At 37.1% G+C, this 16,924-nt stretch overlaps 1 protein-coding gene across 6 annotated transcripts in view; it reads right to left on the bottom strand.

Annotated features, from left to right (window-relative positions):
• The window catches only part of LOC128698754 (nucleobindin-2), a 47,814-nt gene that overhangs the window by 21,477 nt on the left and 9,413 nt on the right, over positions 1-16,924 (bottom strand). For all 6 annotated transcript variants that reach the window (XM_053791104.2, XM_070097682.1, XM_070097683.1 and 3 more), the window contains 5 exons: positions 15,208-15,315; positions 12,380-12,493; positions 11,792-12,001; positions 5,242-5,308; positions 2,045-2,225 (listed from right to left, as the gene is read on the bottom strand). In XM_053791104.2, the coding sequence (XP_053647079.1) occupies positions 2,045-2,225; positions 5,242-5,308; positions 11,792-12,001; positions 12,380-12,493; positions 15,208-15,315 (680 nt within the window). The remainder of the gene's footprint in view (positions 1-2,044; positions 2,226-5,241; positions 5,309-11,791; positions 12,002-12,379; positions 12,494-15,207; positions 15,316-16,924) is intronic.

Here is a 16,924-nt window from a genome sequence, read left to right as displayed (position 1 = left end):
TTATTCTGAACATGAGAGCAAGGGGCTACTAACCCCTTTTCTGGTATAAATTACTAAATTAAAAAAGAAAAAAATTGTGATTTTCCTTTTAGGTCACCCTGTCTTGGTGGGATACGGCCAGTTAGTTTTTTTTTTTTTTTAACATGTCGGCCGTTTCCCACCGAGGCAGGGTGACCAAAAGAGAAAGAAAAACCCAAAAAGAAAAAGAAAACTTTCATAATTCAACACTTTCACCATCACTCATACATAATCACTATCTTTGCAGAGGTGCTCAGATACGACAGCTTAGATGTCCCTCCAAACTGCCAATATCCCAAACCCCTCCTTTAAAGGGCAGGCACTGTACTTCCCGCCTCCAGGACTCAAGTCCAGCTAACCAGTTTCTCTAAATCCCTTCACAAAATATTACCCAGCTCACACTCCAACAGCTCATCAGGTTCAAAAACCGTTTGTCTCCATTCACTCCTATCAAACATGCTTATGCATGCTTGCTGGAAGTCAAAGCCCCTCACCCACAAAACCTCCTTTACCCCTCCCTCCAACCTTTTTGAGGACAACCCCTACCCTGCCTTTCTTCCCCTACAGATTTATATGCTCTCCAAGTCATTGTACTTTGCTCCATTTTCTCTAAATGACTAAACCACCTCAACAGCCCCTCTTCAGTCCTCTGACTAATACTTTTAGTAACTCCACACCTCCTCCTAATTTCCACACTACAAATTCTCTGCATAATATTTACACCACACACTGCCCTTAGACATGACATCTCCACTGCCTCCAGCTGCCTCCCATGTTTCACGCCCATATATGAGTGTTGGTACCACTATACTCTTGTACATTCTATTCTTTGCCTCAATGGATAACTCTTTATATTTTTCAACAAATGGCCAGTTCGTTGAAAAAAATTATTTCTGTACATGAAATTTCCCCAAGAAATAAATCCAACTTCTTCTTTCAACAAACCGGCCATATCCCACTGAAGTAGAGTGGCCCAAAAAGAAAAACAAAAGTTTCTCTTTTAACTTTAGTAATGTATACAGAAGAGGGGGTTACTAGCCCCTTGCTCCTGGCATGTTAGTCACCTCTTACGACACGCATGGCTTACGGAGGAAAAATTTCTGTTCCACTTCACCATGGAGATCTTCTTTCAACACACCGGCCATATCCCACCAAGGCAGGATGGCCCAAAAGGAAAAACGAAAGTTTCTCCTTTTACATTTAGTAATATATATGGGGGAAGGGGTTACTAGCCCCTTGCTCCCGGCATTTTAGTTGCCTCTTACGTCACGCATGGCTTACAGAGGAAGAATTTCTGTTCCACTTCACCATGGAGATAAGAGGAAATAAACAAGAACAAGAATTAGTAAGAAAATAGAAGAAAACCCAGAGGGGTGTATGCATATATATCTTCTTTCTTGTTTCAATGCACCAGCCGTATCCCACCGAAGCAGGCTGGCCCAAAAAGAACAATGAAAGTTTCTCTATATAAATTTAGTAATGCATACAGGAGAAGGGGTTATTAGCCCCTTGCTCCCAGCATTTTAGTCGCCTCTTACAACACACATGGCTTACTGAGGAAGAATTCTGTTCCATTTCCTCATGGAGATAAGAGGAAATAAACAAGAACAAGAACTAGTAAGAAAATAGAAGAAAACCCAGTGTGTATATATATACGCTTGTACATGTATGTGTAGTGTGATGTAAGTGTAAGTAGAAGTAGCAAGACGTACCTGAAATCTTGCATGTTTATGAGACAGAATAGACACACCAGCAATCCTACCATCATGTAAAACAATTACAGGCTTCCGTTTTACACTCAATTGGCAGGACAGTAGTACCTCCCTGGGTGGATGCTATCTACCAACCTATCATTGATCTTTGGTATTAATATAAAATGTACTTGCTCACCTCCCTCACACTATACTGTCAATATCCTTTTTACTATATTACTGTAAGTTTAAGATATCAAACAGAATACCCCAATCCCACTTTATCCACAATTCTAATTCCTATGCTCTTTATGGGAAAAATAACATTTTCTTACCTGATAAGATTATCCTTGTCAAGATCTGACTCCTTAAAAACATGTTCACGCATTCTCTCCATTTCTTCAAAGCGTTCATTAATGTCATCTTCTGGAGCATTAGGGTCATACATCTTGTCAAGCTCTTTTTTGAACAAAGCTTTCACTTCCATCTCATCCCAGAAGCCATTACCATCAAGATCTGCTGATAAATAAATGTGCATAATAACGTGGCTGGAACAACACAAATAACCCAAATGTAGGAGAATGAAACTTATGATGATGTTTCAGCCCAACTTGGACCATTTAGTGTGACTAGTAAATGGTCCAAGTCAGACCAAAACAACATCATAAGTTTCAGTCTCCTATATGCGAGTTATTTGTACAAGAACTGTTGAGTTTGTATAAGTTAACTTGGCTTGTAAGTTACAATTATCAACAATCATGAATGGCAGCCATGCTGCTTAGTTGTAATGATGCCACAATTAATATAAGCAACCAAAAATACATCTTATAACAAAAACAAAATAGTATGAAACACTGATATCTTATATACTTTCTTCCTATAATCTTTTTAAATGCCACAATTTTTGTAGACTTTCATGAGATTACACTGTTTTTAACTTGACTTACTATACAATGTTAAAAGATCAAAACTCTGCAGCATACAGTAAAAACTACAACTTTTTTTTACTGTACTACTAATGTTCAAATTTAAAATCCTTCCCTTGTACTTATATATTTATCACAATATTCATTAGGGTAGGATATGTAAGAAGGAAGAGGATTGTTTTCCAGAAAAAGTAGTCCCTAGACAGGAATGTGGGATATTATCATAGTATATTTATAGACAAGGGTTGGGGAGAAGCATTGGATTAAATGAAAATTAATTCGATATGAGGTGGGAGTTGTCACAGTTTCACTTTGGCAATGACAGTTCTTTTGGGATATCCTGAAGAGAAATTGTAAAGATTGATGGAACATTAAAATTGTATAAAATACAGACAGGTATTTTATACCTGAAATTTTATACTGAAATAAAGATACCATTAGGTATCTTTATTTCGAAATGTTTTGCCTACACAGTAGGCTTCTTCAGTCGAGTACAGAAAAGTTGATAGAAGCAGAAGATACTTGAAGACGATGTAATCAGTCCATCACCCTTAAAGTTTTGAGGTGGTCAGTCCCTCAGTCTGGAGAAGAGTATTGTTCCATAGTCTGAAACAATATGGAGTTGAAATGACAGGATGGAGCCTTATATACCGCCAAGAGGTGAGATGTAGGCCACTAGCAGAGGTAAGAATGAAGTCGTTGGGAGGTCAGGTCCCTCTCAAATCCAGCCATTCTCACTAGTAGAAGTAGTCCAAGTTAATTTCAGGTCTGTACCAAGATACTTGTGTTGCAATGTCTGACAGAGTGAACATTAAAATGGTACAAAATACCGACAGGTTGTTAGGTAAGACACATATGCAACAGTTAGGTATTTTTATTTCGAAACGTTTTGCCTACACAGTAGGCTTCTTCAGTCGAGTACAGAAAAGTTGATAGAAGCAGAAGATACTTGAATTGAGAGGGACCTGACGTCCCAACGACTTCATTCTTACCTCTATTAGTGGCCTACATCTCACCTCTTGGCAGTATATAAGGCTCCATCCTGTCACTTCAACTCCATATTGTTTCAGACTATGGAACAATACTCTTCTCCAGACTGAGGGCCTGACCACCTCAAAACTTTAAGGGTGATGGACTGATTACATCGTCTTTAAGTATCTTCTGCTTCTATCAACTTTTCTGTACTCGACTGAAGAAGACTACTGTGTAGGCAAAAAGTTTCGAAATAAAGATACCTAACTGTTGCATATGTGTCTTGCCTAACAAAGATTGATGGAGTTTGAGAGGAGTGTAAAAGAAAATTAAAAGCAAATATAGAAAAGAGCAAAATGATGAGAGTAACAAAATGTTTAGACAATACAAACAAAAAATATCACAATGGAGAGAAGTACAGAGGAAAAGAAGTGTTGAAAAACGTATCTGGGAGAAGACGTATTGGCAGATGAGTCTACAAAAGACAAAGTTAATCTTAAACTAGTTGAAGGGAAAAATATAGGTGGTGTTGAAGCGCCTGTGGAAACAAACTTATCTATGGAGGCATATAAGGGGAATGTAGCAGAGTGTAGTAGTACGAACCCTTTTGTATGGGTGTGAAGCATGGTTTATAAAAATTGAAGTGATGATGAGGCTGGAGGGAATGGAGATGTTGTGTTGGAAGACATTGTGTGGTGTGATTATCATACAAAGAATGCCAAGCATAGAAATTAGAAGACAGTGGCTGGTTATAAAATTATAATTCAGAGGACTGAGGAGATGTTTTTGAGGTAGTTTTGGAATTTAGAGAAGATGAAGCAGAATAAGATGACCAAGAGGGTGTATAAATCCAGGGTGTAAAAAATGAGTAGAGATCATCTCAGGAAGAACTGGAGGAAGGGTGTGAAGGGAATTTTAAATGGTAAGGACTTGAGCATTCAGTAATTACATGCTAGCTTGTAAAGTTGGAGTGAGGAAAACACTTTTAAGATTTTGACATGCTGTTGGAGTTTAAGCCAACTAACATTTATGAAGGGATTTACAGATCCAGTTAGGTGGACTTGAGATGAAAAGTACAGTGCCTGCATGATGAAGAAGATATGGGGATGTTACAGTTGGGATGGGCCATTTGAAGTGTGATGCCTGCACACTTCTGGTAAGACAGTTATTGAATGAATGATAGTGAATGTTTCATTTTTTTTTTTTTTTTTTTTTTGGTCAACCTTCCCTTCGTAGGATATAGCTGGTGTGGCTAAAAAAATAAATCACTAGGAAATGCAAAATCCATAGGGGTTATACTTGTGCCACAGGGGTTATATAATGCCTATGGACTGGAAAGTAATCAGGTTTGATTCAAGGGAAGAATACTTTCAATTTCTTGTATCAAAAGTCCTTCATCAGCATCTAAGCACTCTCTGTATTAAATGATAAATTTCACTCAAATCAATTATCTTTAAATTACTTGTATGTACTCTAATGGTCATCACAACAGTCAACCAGTATGTAAGAATTTTACTGGTGATCCCTACAATATACAAGCTCAATTTAACAATAATCTTTATAATAGCAAATGAGAAAACAGAACCATAACAAAAATGTTTGGTTAGCATATCAAAGAGAAGAGAGGAACATACCGTGAAGGTGGAAGAAAGTCTTGGGATCAAAGTCCTCAGGCTGCATATGATCCTGCTCCTCCCACACCTGTCATTAAAGCAAATCATAAGAATTTGGGTGGTAAGTAAAAGCAGGAAATTAAAAGTGAAAATAGGAAAGAGAAAGGTATGAGAGTAACAAACAACTTTGGCAATGAAATGCAGTGGACCCCCGCCTTACGATATAATTTCATTCCAGAAGTATGTTCAGGTGCCGTTACCAAACAAATTTGTTCCCATAAGGAATATTGTGAATTAGATTAGTCGGTTTCAGACCCCCAAAAATACACGTACAAAAGCACTTACATAAATACACTTACATAATTGGTCGCATTGGAAGCTGATCATAAGGCGGGGGTCCACTGTACTGGATATCAATTTAGAAGGAGGGGGTAAAAGTGTTTAGATATTTGGTAGTGGCCTTATTGGCAGATAGGTCTATGAAAGATGAGTTGAACCATAAAGCTGTAGAGACAAAGAAACTTATCCATGGAGGCAAAATGGAGAATGTACAAGAATATAGTGGTACTAACAATGTTATATAAGTGTGAAGAATAGATTTTAAACACTGCAGCAGCAAGGAAGTTGGAGGCAGTGATGTCATGTTTGAGAGCAGTGTATGGTGTGAATATTATATAGAGAATTTGTAGATTGGAGATTATGTGTGGGGTTGCCAAAAGTATTATTCAAAGGGCAGAGGAGGGGTTGCTGAGGTGGTTTGGACATATAAAGAGGATGAGGCAAAAGAGGATGACCAGGAGTACATATAACTTTTATTAGAGGAAAGGGGAGACAGAGTTATCCCACGAAGGTTTGGAGGGATTTTGAGTGCTAGGGGCTTATGTATCCAACAAACCTTGGGGTAAGCATAGTGCCTAGTATATCACAGAGGCTCACATCAGCCAAAAAATCTCTGCAGCCAATGCTTGCATAGCAAATCTAAGAATGATCTTCAGGAATTTCAATAAAAAGTCATTCCAGGGATTTTATGCAACAAAACCTCAAGCCTATTTTGGAGTATGCAGCACCAGTATGGAACCCACACCTCAGGAAGCATGCTAAGAAAATGGAGAAAGAGAAGAAGTATGCAACAAGGTTTGTTTTTGGTTAAGGGGTATGAGCAATGAGAAGCTAATGAAAGTGAATCTAATGACATTGAAAAACAGAAAGAACTATGCAAAAATACTTGGAACTGATATAGTAGACAAGATAGACAAGAGCAGAATGTTTGAGAGGCAAGAAATGGGAACTCAGGGATCTCAGAATGTATTTCTTCAGTCTCAAGAGTGGTCGGGAAGTGGAAAGATCTAAATAAGGAAGTGGGGAGGCAGGCTCAGTATATGCTTGAAGAGCATGTATGATTGGGCACAAGAGGCTACAAGGGAGTGAATCTGGTAAATGGAAAATTAAGAGACAACCAGGGGCTGTGAATCAACCCTTGTAATCACAAAAAGGTGTCACATATGCATGCACGTGTGCACGCACACGCGCACACACAAAAAAAAAAAAAAGAAAAAAAAAAAAAGATGTATACATATACAGTGCTCATCAACGAAGTGTATGCCAACCCCCTCTCTAAAAACAACCATAAAATAGGTCATCTCTTGTGCTTCAGCACATCCTTCAACTATATAGGAAGAGATTAACACATTCTTCAGGGTTTTGTGGGGTAAATCCCCTCACAATTCATGGATGGTGTCCTCCAGCTGTGGGAGTAGGTTAATGTCCTTCCCCTAGTAGATCTCTCTCTATCATAGCCCAGAGGTTCTCAATGGGGTTCAAGTCTGGGGACCTTCCTGGCCAGTAGTCAAAGAGGGGTACCTCACAGTTACAAAGTCAACGGACATCAGATTATGCAGTGTGGCAAGCAGCACACTCTTGCTCCTTCAGACAAATGATCATAGAGCAATTCTAGGTAAGTTTCCTAGGCTTCCCTGGATGTGCTTTTGGTGTGGGCATATCATCAATACTGTCCTCAAGGAATGAATACAACCACATCCTCACTGAACACTAACTCACATCTATTGATTCTAGTATTTCCTGCATTTGATGGCCTCCCTTATGTAATCCAATGATTTGTAGAATTGTATACTGAGTCAGCAACTTACTCTTTTTTTTTTTTTTTTAACAAGTCGGTGGTCTCCCACTGAGGCAGGGTGACCCAAAAAAGAAAGAAAATCCCCAAAAAGAAAATACTTTCATCATTCAACACTTTCACTTCACTCACACATAATCACTGTTTTTGCAGAGGTGGTCAGAACACAACAGCTTAGAAGCATATACCTATAAAGATACACAACATATCCCTCCAAACTGCTAATATCCCGAACCCCTCCTTTAAAGTGCAGGCATTGTACTTCCCATTTCCAGGACTCAAGTCAGGCTATATAAAAATACAGTGGTCCCTCGCTTTTCATAGTTCTCGGGAATCATAGATTTCGGAAATCATAGGGATATTTTCGTATAAACATGGGCTCGCGAATCATAGGTTGACTCGCGAATAGTAGTTCGTCCGGGACACGTACGCACGGTGTGAGCCGGGGCGGCCTCCCTACCCAGCCAGTCTGGCATTGTTTACCAGTGAGCGAAGGTCCCCTCACGTGCTCCTACGAAATATTTCATAATATTCCACTCATTTTAGTGCTTGCAAGTACTAAATAAGCTACCATGGCTCCAAAGAAAGCTCCTAGTGCCAAGCCTGTGGTAAAGAAGGTGAGAAATACACCAAAGCAATGTTTCACAGGTGCTTGACTGTGACCACAGACACTCACTTGACCCTAAGGGAATTTTGGAGAGAACACTTCAGCATCCTCCATTGCATAACCCTTATACGTATGGCTTGGGAGGGAGTGACTACCAGGACTTTGAACTCTGCTTGGAGAAAATTGTGGCCAGATTGTGTCGAAAAGAGGGATTTTGAAGGGTTTGGGACTGACCCTGATGAGCCTATATCTGTTGTTAAATCAATTGTGGCACTGGAGAGTTCCATGGGGTTGGATGTGAGTTTGGAGGATGTGGAAGAGTTGGTGGAAGACCACAACGAAGAGCTCACCACTGAGGAGCTGCAAGAGCTTCAGCAGGAACAGCAACAGATCGCAGCTCAGAATCTTGCTGCAGAGGAGGAGGAAGAGAGATGGAAGAAGGTGCCTTCTTCAGAAATTAAAGAGATTTTTGCTATGTGGGGTAAGATGGAAAGCTTTATGGAGAAACATCACCCTGACAAGGTTGTTGCAAGCCATGTTGCCAACATGTACAGTGACAAAGTCTTGGGCCATTTTAGGGAAGTGTTAAAGAGACGCCAGAAACAGAGCTCTCTCCACAGTTATTTTGCGAGACAGGACTCCAGTGACTCTCAAGGTTGTCCTAGTGGCATTAAGAAACAAAGAAGAGAAGCAACCCCAGAAAAGCAATTGGTACCTGAGGTGTTGCTGGAAGGGGATTCCACTTCCGAACTGTAAACAATCCAATCTCTCTCCTCCTCCAGACTCCCATACACTAAGAAGAATCTCCAATAAAGGTAAATGTTATGATGTTAATGTTTCATTCATCATTTCCCATTGTATTGTTTATGTACTACATCTATATTTCATGTAAAAAAATTTTTTGTTTTAATATTTCTGGGTGTCAGGAATGGATTAATTGTATTTACATTATTTCTAATGGGGAAAATTGATTCGCAAATAGTAGATTTCGATAAGAGTAGCAACTCCAGGAACGGATTAACTACGAAAAACTAGGGACCACTGTAATCGGTTTCCCTGAATCCCTTCACTAATATTACCCTGCTCACACTCCAATAAATCGTCAGGTCCCAAATACCATTCGTCTCCATTCACTCCTATCTAACAGGCTCATGCACGCTTGCTGGAAGTCCAAGCCTCTCGCCCACAAAATTTTGTTTACCTTCTCCCTCCAACCTTTTCGAGGACGACCCCCTACTCCGCCTTCCTTCCCCTACAGATTTATACGCTCTCCATGTCATTCTACTTTGAACTTACTCTTGCCTGTATTAAATTGTCAACAGCCAAAAATGTCCAAAACTTGACCTTCAAGACCACATGACGCTGAGAGACTGTGGACACACTTCCAAATCACTTTAGATGAATTTAGGGAATCCTGAGATCTCCACCCTACAAGCTGCTAGGTCAGCACAACTTTTTGTCTCATCAAAACACCTACCAGGGTAGGGTATTACTTTAATGTTGAGCAAGCATTGCAAATAAATCTTATATAAAAATAGAAATTAAGTGCATATTAATTATTACAGGCAAAAGGTAATAATGTTTATCTACAACATTTATTTACAACTCATTCTTTATAATATAGTTATGCTAATTACACATGACAGATTTCTGAAATATATCTAATAAAGAAAATTCACTCCTCACACAAAGCCAGTTATTTTCTCTAGTCCTAGCTTAAGGGCCATGTCGAGTAAAGTTGATCAATAAGGGTAGGATAAAATAAAAATTGGAAATGAATGTAGCTTTCTGGAAAAATATTGATATTTAAGACTACTCCAGTGATATGGATGATGTGCTACTATAAGTAACATCAGATAAAGTTCTAAGGCACAGTGAACAAAAACTATTTAGAAGATTAAACATAACAGCAATGGATAGAAATGAGAGTATAAGTGAGACAGCCATGTTTGATACAGAAAGTTTGAATATTAAATATAAGTCGACAATCAAAAAATTAATGTATCTAAGGTTGCAATATTCATTATGGCTATATAATTTTAGTCTTAAGAGCTGACACAATTTTAATCCTTTTACTGTCCACAGTGTCCAAGAATTTAAAAAAAAAAAAAAAAAAAAAAAAAATTGGTTATTTTTTCTTATGAAATTGTAGAGAATCTTTTTCTGAAGGTAACAAAACAAAGTGCAAAATTTGATCAAAAACTGACGAAATTACACTTTTGTGAAATTTGCTGTGTCAACAATATGTAAGCATCAGCTATTTTGCCCACTTTGAGTTTGATTTTAGGCCAATTATTCTGTTCCAGTCAACCAAATTGTTAGCTATTTCGCTAGTATGTCTTCAATTTTATCGAATGAACACAAGAAACTGCCCAATCAACTACCCAATAAAATGATCAGAAATTTGTAATTTGGACATCTTCACACAAATTTCAAAATAGGGTCCAGAATAAACAATCCAGGCACTCTGGGCACTAAAATAAGATATCCTCTGTTCATCAGATACATTTCCAGGGTTTATACATGAATTCATTTAGACTTTTTATTCACACAAAGAATTTTTATTCATACAAAAAAAAAAAATTTGTACTGTTATGCAATACTGTAATAACTGCATATATAATATCAGCTCATTCTTCTTCTTTCAACAAACCGGCCATATCCCACTGAGGCAAGGTGACCCAAAAAGAAAAACAAAAGTTTATCTTTGTAACTTTAGTAACTAATGTATACAGGAGAAGGGGTTACTAGCCTCTTGCTCTAGCATTTTAGTCACCTCTTACGACGCGCATGACTTATGGAGGAAGAATTCTGTTCCACTTCTCCATGGAAATAAGAGGAAATAAACAAGAAGAATTAGTAAGAAAATAGAAAACCCAGATGGGTGCGTATACAATACATATGCTTGTACATGCAAGTGCAGTGTGACCTAAGTGTAAGTAGAAGTAGCAAGACATACCTGAAATCTTGCATGTTTCTTCTGTATCCCACCAAAGCAAGGTGGCCTAAAACGAAAAACAAAAGTTTCTCTTTTTAACTTTAGCAATGTATACAGAAGGGGTTACTAGCTCCTTGCTCCCGGCATTTTAGTCGACTCTTACGACACATATGGCTTACGCAGGAAGAATTCTGTTCCACTTCCCCATGGAGATAAGTGGAAATAAACCAGAACAAGAACTAGTAAGAAAATAGTATAAAGACACCAGCAATCCTACCATCATGTAAAACAATTACAGGCTTCCATTTTACACTCATCTGGCAGGGCAGAAGTACCTCCCTGGGCAGTTGCTGTCTACCAACCTACTACCTACATCTTGCATGTTTATGAGACAGAAAAAGACACCAACAACCCTTTAATCATGTAAAACAATTACAGGATCAGCCCATTCGGGAACGCATATCAGACACAGCAGTTAACGTGTACTGGACGCGTGATGTGATTTGTTTACACTTGAACACTGGCAAAAATCGAACATTTCCGCCACTTTGAACTATTGTCGGTTGTAAAACCAATCAAAATCATCTCTATTTCTGTAATATATCCTCCATTCTATCAAATGAGACCAAGAAACCAAGACTACAACCATAAAAACCATATGAAAATACACGGCAAAGATGGTTTTAAACCAATAACACAGTCGCAGTTTTTTTTTCTCATTATGCACTGCATGGTACAGGATTTGTTTATATGCTGCACACTTACCACACAGACACATTCTCTCATATCTAGGCCAAAATTTACCGCTTACAGCTTATCTGAGTGAGCCGAGCTCATCACGTAGTACTACAGCACGGCCAGCAACAGGGTTAATATATGTACTGGCATTTACCTCTTCTAACTGCTTTTTTGAGCCAGGATGATGGAGTTTACTGTGACGTCCATGTTTCTTAATCTCTTCCTCATGTTCAGCTTCAGCCTTCTTGCGGTGTTCTTCATCCATCTTAGCCAGTTCTTGCTGTCGTTCAAACTCTTTTTCCATTTCGTAATTTTTAAATTCCGTACGACGCTGTTCATCAACTTTTTCCAAGTCTTCTGTAGTCTGTAGGAATGAGATATGTGTATATTTTTAATTCCTCTTTACATCAAGGGTATACTGTCTGCAATTTCAATACATTACTAATTGCAATAAACAACACTTTGTATATACTAGTATACTTAAAAAAATACTGAAATATACTTTTTCACATCAAGGGATGCAGTATTTCAAATCATTTATTTATAAAATAAAAAATTTCTTCTTACCAATATATCCACAGTCATATTTCCTTAAACTTGAATTATCATGTAATAATCCTCAAAGTACTTTACATAATGCAGAATTTAAACAACAGTTAGAATCAACTTCAATGTCTATTGTCACACATTAATTCATCAATGCTCACACATGACTAATTTGGTCTATGAACTTATAGCTCACCTTGAGAATTAGCTTCTTTAAATCTTCCACTTCAAATCTGGTAGGATTCTTATGGTCAATGTGGACAGGAACCTTCAGCAAATTTCGATCCACACCTGTCTCCTTCTCATGCTCCTGCAGTTAACAAAACATAAAAAAACAGGTGAGCTAAGTCTGATGAGAGTACTATTAGAGTTAAATTGTATTGAAATGTTTCGGTAACATGAGCTTAGACGTCCCTCCAAACTGCCAATATCCCAAACGCCTCCTTCATTTGTAATGCTCATTTTTTTTTTTTTAACACGTCGGCCATTTCCCACCAAGGCAGGGTGACCCAAAAGAATGAAAAACCCAAAAAGAGAGAAAAAACTTTTGATTATCAGTCAACACTTTCACCATCTCTCATACATAATCACTGTCTTTGCAGAGGTGCCCAGATATGACAGTTTAGTCACTCCAAACTGCGGTATAGTTCGTAATTCCTACTGGCAAGGCCATTATATACTGTATATTAGAAATATTACTGAAGCAAGCACTAATGTATGTGGCATCCTGCTAGTGATATTATTCTATACAGACATTTTACCTAGTATCATTAACTGCAATTTCCTTTCAAACAGGAAATCTTTCAAGCACAATAATGCTTAATTTTTTAAATAACCTATGATTTACAATTTTCTGACTAACCCTTTCAAGTGTTGAGACCCCTGCTCTCAAACTTGCTCTCAGGGTCAAAGAATTAAAAAAAAATTATTTTATCTTATGAAATGATAATCTTTTTCCAAAGGTAATGAAACCAAAAGTATGAAATTTGATGAAAACCTCATGGAATTGTGCTCTTGCAAAGTTAGCGGTCTCAGCAATATTTACACATCGGCAATTTTGTCCACTGTGCTATATTTTTTAGCCAATTACATTGCTCCACTCCACCAAACTCATAGCTATTTTGCTAGTATTCCTTCTATTCTATCAAGTGAGTAAAATAAACTGTCCAGTTTCCTTTTTCAATTATCCAATAAAATGATCATGATAAAAAATCAGTAATTTGGCCAATTTCATAAAAAATTCAACAATTGCCAGTTTGAAAATAGGGTCCAGGGTATAAATGTAGTCATTCCTGGCACTTAAATAAAAATTTCTTCTGTTCCTGTGTCATGTCTCCAGGCCCCTCTTATATTAGGCTTGCTTTTCATTTTGAATATTTATTCACACAAAAAATAGAAGATTTACTGTTAAGCAGACTACTGAATTACTTTAATAATTGTATAAATAATGTTGGTGCATTCCTAAATGTGTATAAGACTGGCCAGCTGGATGCATATCAGACAAGTGATGTCATTTGTGTACTCTGGAATATTGGCAAAAATTGAGCATTTCTGCTACTTTGAGCTCAATTTCAAGCTACTTTCAGTCCTGAAACTAATGAAAATCATCTCTATTTCTGTAACATATCTTCCAATATATCAAACAAGACTAAGAAACCAAGAATACGTACAACCATAAAAACAATACAAAAATACATCACAAAAACAGTTTTAAACCAAAAACATGGTCATAGTTCTTTCCTCATTATGCACTGCATACTGCAGGATTTCTTTTTATATGGTGCACACTTACTGCATAAACCCATTCTCTCATATCTAGGCCCAAATTTACCACTCACACAGCTTATCTGAGTGAGTTGAGCTCATGGCGTCATACTATGTGATCGATACCGGCTTCAAAGCCATGATACAATGTGACCGACACCAAAAGGGATTAATGGACAACAGATAAGTACATCAGATAAAATAAAAACTGAGAAACATAATAATTAATATATGTGAAGGCAGTGGGTGTTAGTTGTGTACATTCAGTTGAGAACAGTGGTGTGAGTGGCCTGTTTAAAACACCCTCCCTCCTTCTCCACCACTAAATGAAATCAGTGTCCTAAATCATAATAAATACAAGTTAGACAGACAGTTTAACTGTGTGGCAGGATGTAGAATGATTAATTATTAATTAATTGTTTTCACAAAAAAGTACTACTCTTCTTTAGAGCACGAGTGTAATTGCTAGGTTTCACATTTATGCTGGGGCTGTAGTCAGCAATAGTAGAAAGTGAACCAAATACACTTCTTTATGCTGTCTCATGGCCTCATTAGCAGCTGTAACTACATTATAAATCATATCTAAAACTGCCTTTGATAAGTAACTGCAAGGAAATAATGGAAATTACCAGTAGCCAGCACAACCTTTCAGCTGGATTTTATTTTCTGTAGTTCTAAATATGTACCTTATGTACAATATTCAAATACAACCCAATGCTGAATATGAGTCAACTTAAATTTTTCATATAGTTCATGCATAAATCTATCCTGTTTTTTGAAGAACTTTCAAAAAGTATCAGATGGTTTTGATGCAAAAAAAATGTTCTCGACAAAACTTGCAAAAAGTACTACTGAAAACCAATATTTGACAAAAACACACAAACATTCAGCTGAAACACTTTATGACAAAGATGGCACAGGAGAAAAAGTCAGCATATGAGAGGTTTTTACAATATAGAAGTAATGTATTTTTTCCTAACACACCAACTACATTTGTATGTGAGAGCTACTGAATGAGTTTATTTGTTTCTTTCTTTTCCTGCTTTGATTTTATTGCTGTCTACTCTATTACATATGAAAATTACTATATACATATATCATATACAGCATGTCCAAAGTACAGTTTAGGTACATCCAAGAATTCCTCAGTTAAACAAGTTCTTTAAAGGAAAATCTATCAAAATTACCTCACAACTTTATGATAATCCAGAATGGACCAAAATATTGTTTAAAGTTTCCACTCCAAACTGATAACATTACCTTGATTGCTAGGTGGCGGAGACGTTCAAGTTCTCGACGCTTCAGCTCATCCAGCTTAGTACGAACATTATGGTCGACAAAGTGGAGTTCTCGTGCAATCTTGCCAGACTAAAAGAAGATAAATTCAGGTGATTAATGGTATAAATGAAGTGCATATCAGGGTTGGCTGATTTAAACCATGGTTTAAACTGAATAAAAAACTTTTTTATTAATTTACAATTTTTTTCTTGGTTTTAATAAGTTACTTGTAGGAGAGGTGTGAATTAAAAGAGTCTGACTGATATGAAATGGCAGTTGTTATAGTTTCTCTCTGCCAATAACAGTCCTTTTTTGGAAGATTCTGAAAAGTTGCAGAAGTCAGTGAACACATTTGTGTGTGTAAAAGAAGGAAATTAAAAGTGAACACTGAATAGAGCAAGGTGATGAGAGTAACAGAAAGGCTTGTGACTTGATAAAGTGCATACTGCATTTGTGTCCATTTTTCCACCAACAGTAACCATGAGTTAAAACAATTCCTGAATCACATAAGAAAAACATTCAAAATAAATATCTCCTTGATACTCTATGTGTACAACTCAACTTGAATATACACTCCGTGCCAAAATATGGAACCTATCTGAAAGTTGACAAAAAAAAAAAAAATGCAATATTAACCCTTTCAGGGTCCGTCCCGTAGATCTACGGCTTTACGTTCAGGGTCCAAACCGTAGATCTACGCCATGAGCTCAGCTCACTCTGATAAACTGTGATTGGTACATTTGGGCCTAGATATGAGAGAATACATCTATGTGGTATGTGTGCACCACATAAAACAGATCCTGCAGCACACTGTGTATAATGAGAGAAAAAAAATGAAATCATGATTTTTCGATTAAAACAGCTACTTTGCAGTGTTTTTTCGTATGTTTTTTATAGTTGTATTTGCGATTTCTTGGTCTCATTTGATAGAATGGAAGACATATTACAGAAATAGAAATGATTTTGATTGGTTTTAGCACTGGAAATGGCTTGAAACTGAGCTCAAAGTAGCGGAAATGTTAAATTTTTGCCGATATTCAAGAGTAAACAAATGACCTCACACGTCTAATACACGCCAGCTGGTGGGTCTAATATACATTCACAAATATGGTGATGATATTTATACAATTATTACAGTATTGCATAACAGTAAATCTTCTATTTTTTTGGTGTGAATAAAAATTCATTATGTGAATAAAAAATCAAAATGGAATTTATTTGTAAAGCCTCAAAATATAACTAATGAACAGAGGAAATGTTAGTTTAGTGCCAGGAATGCCTACATTGTTCATTCTGGACCCTATTTTGAAATTGGAATATTTTGAACTTTGTGTTAAATTGGCCAAATTAACAATTTCTGATCACTTTATTTTGTAGTTGAAACAGTTGACTTGGCGATTTCTTGTGCTCAATCGATAGAATAGAAGTAATACTAGTGAAATAGCTAAGAATTTGGTTGATTGGAATAATGTAATTGGCCTAAAATGGGAGTCAAAGTCGGCAAAATCGCTGATTCATAAATATCGCTGACACATCAAAATTCGCGAGAGCATAATTTCGTCAATTTTCCACCAAATTTCGTACTTTTTGTTTTATTACCTTCACGAAAAGATTCTCTACGATTTCATAAGAAAAAATAACAAATTTTTTTTTTTTAAATTCTTGGACACTGGTGCGTGACTCCAGATTTGGGCCTTGG

The sequence above is a fragment of the Cherax quadricarinatus genome, chromosome 59 (assembly GCF_038502225.1).
Source record: "Cherax quadricarinatus isolate ZL_2023a chromosome 59, ASM3850222v1, whole genome shotgun sequence".
Lineage (NCBI taxonomy): Eukaryota > Metazoa > Arthropoda > Malacostraca > Decapoda > Parastacidae > Cherax > Cherax quadricarinatus.
Note: the sequence above shows the minus strand (reverse complement) of the source record. Positions and strands in the feature narration are given on the sequence as shown.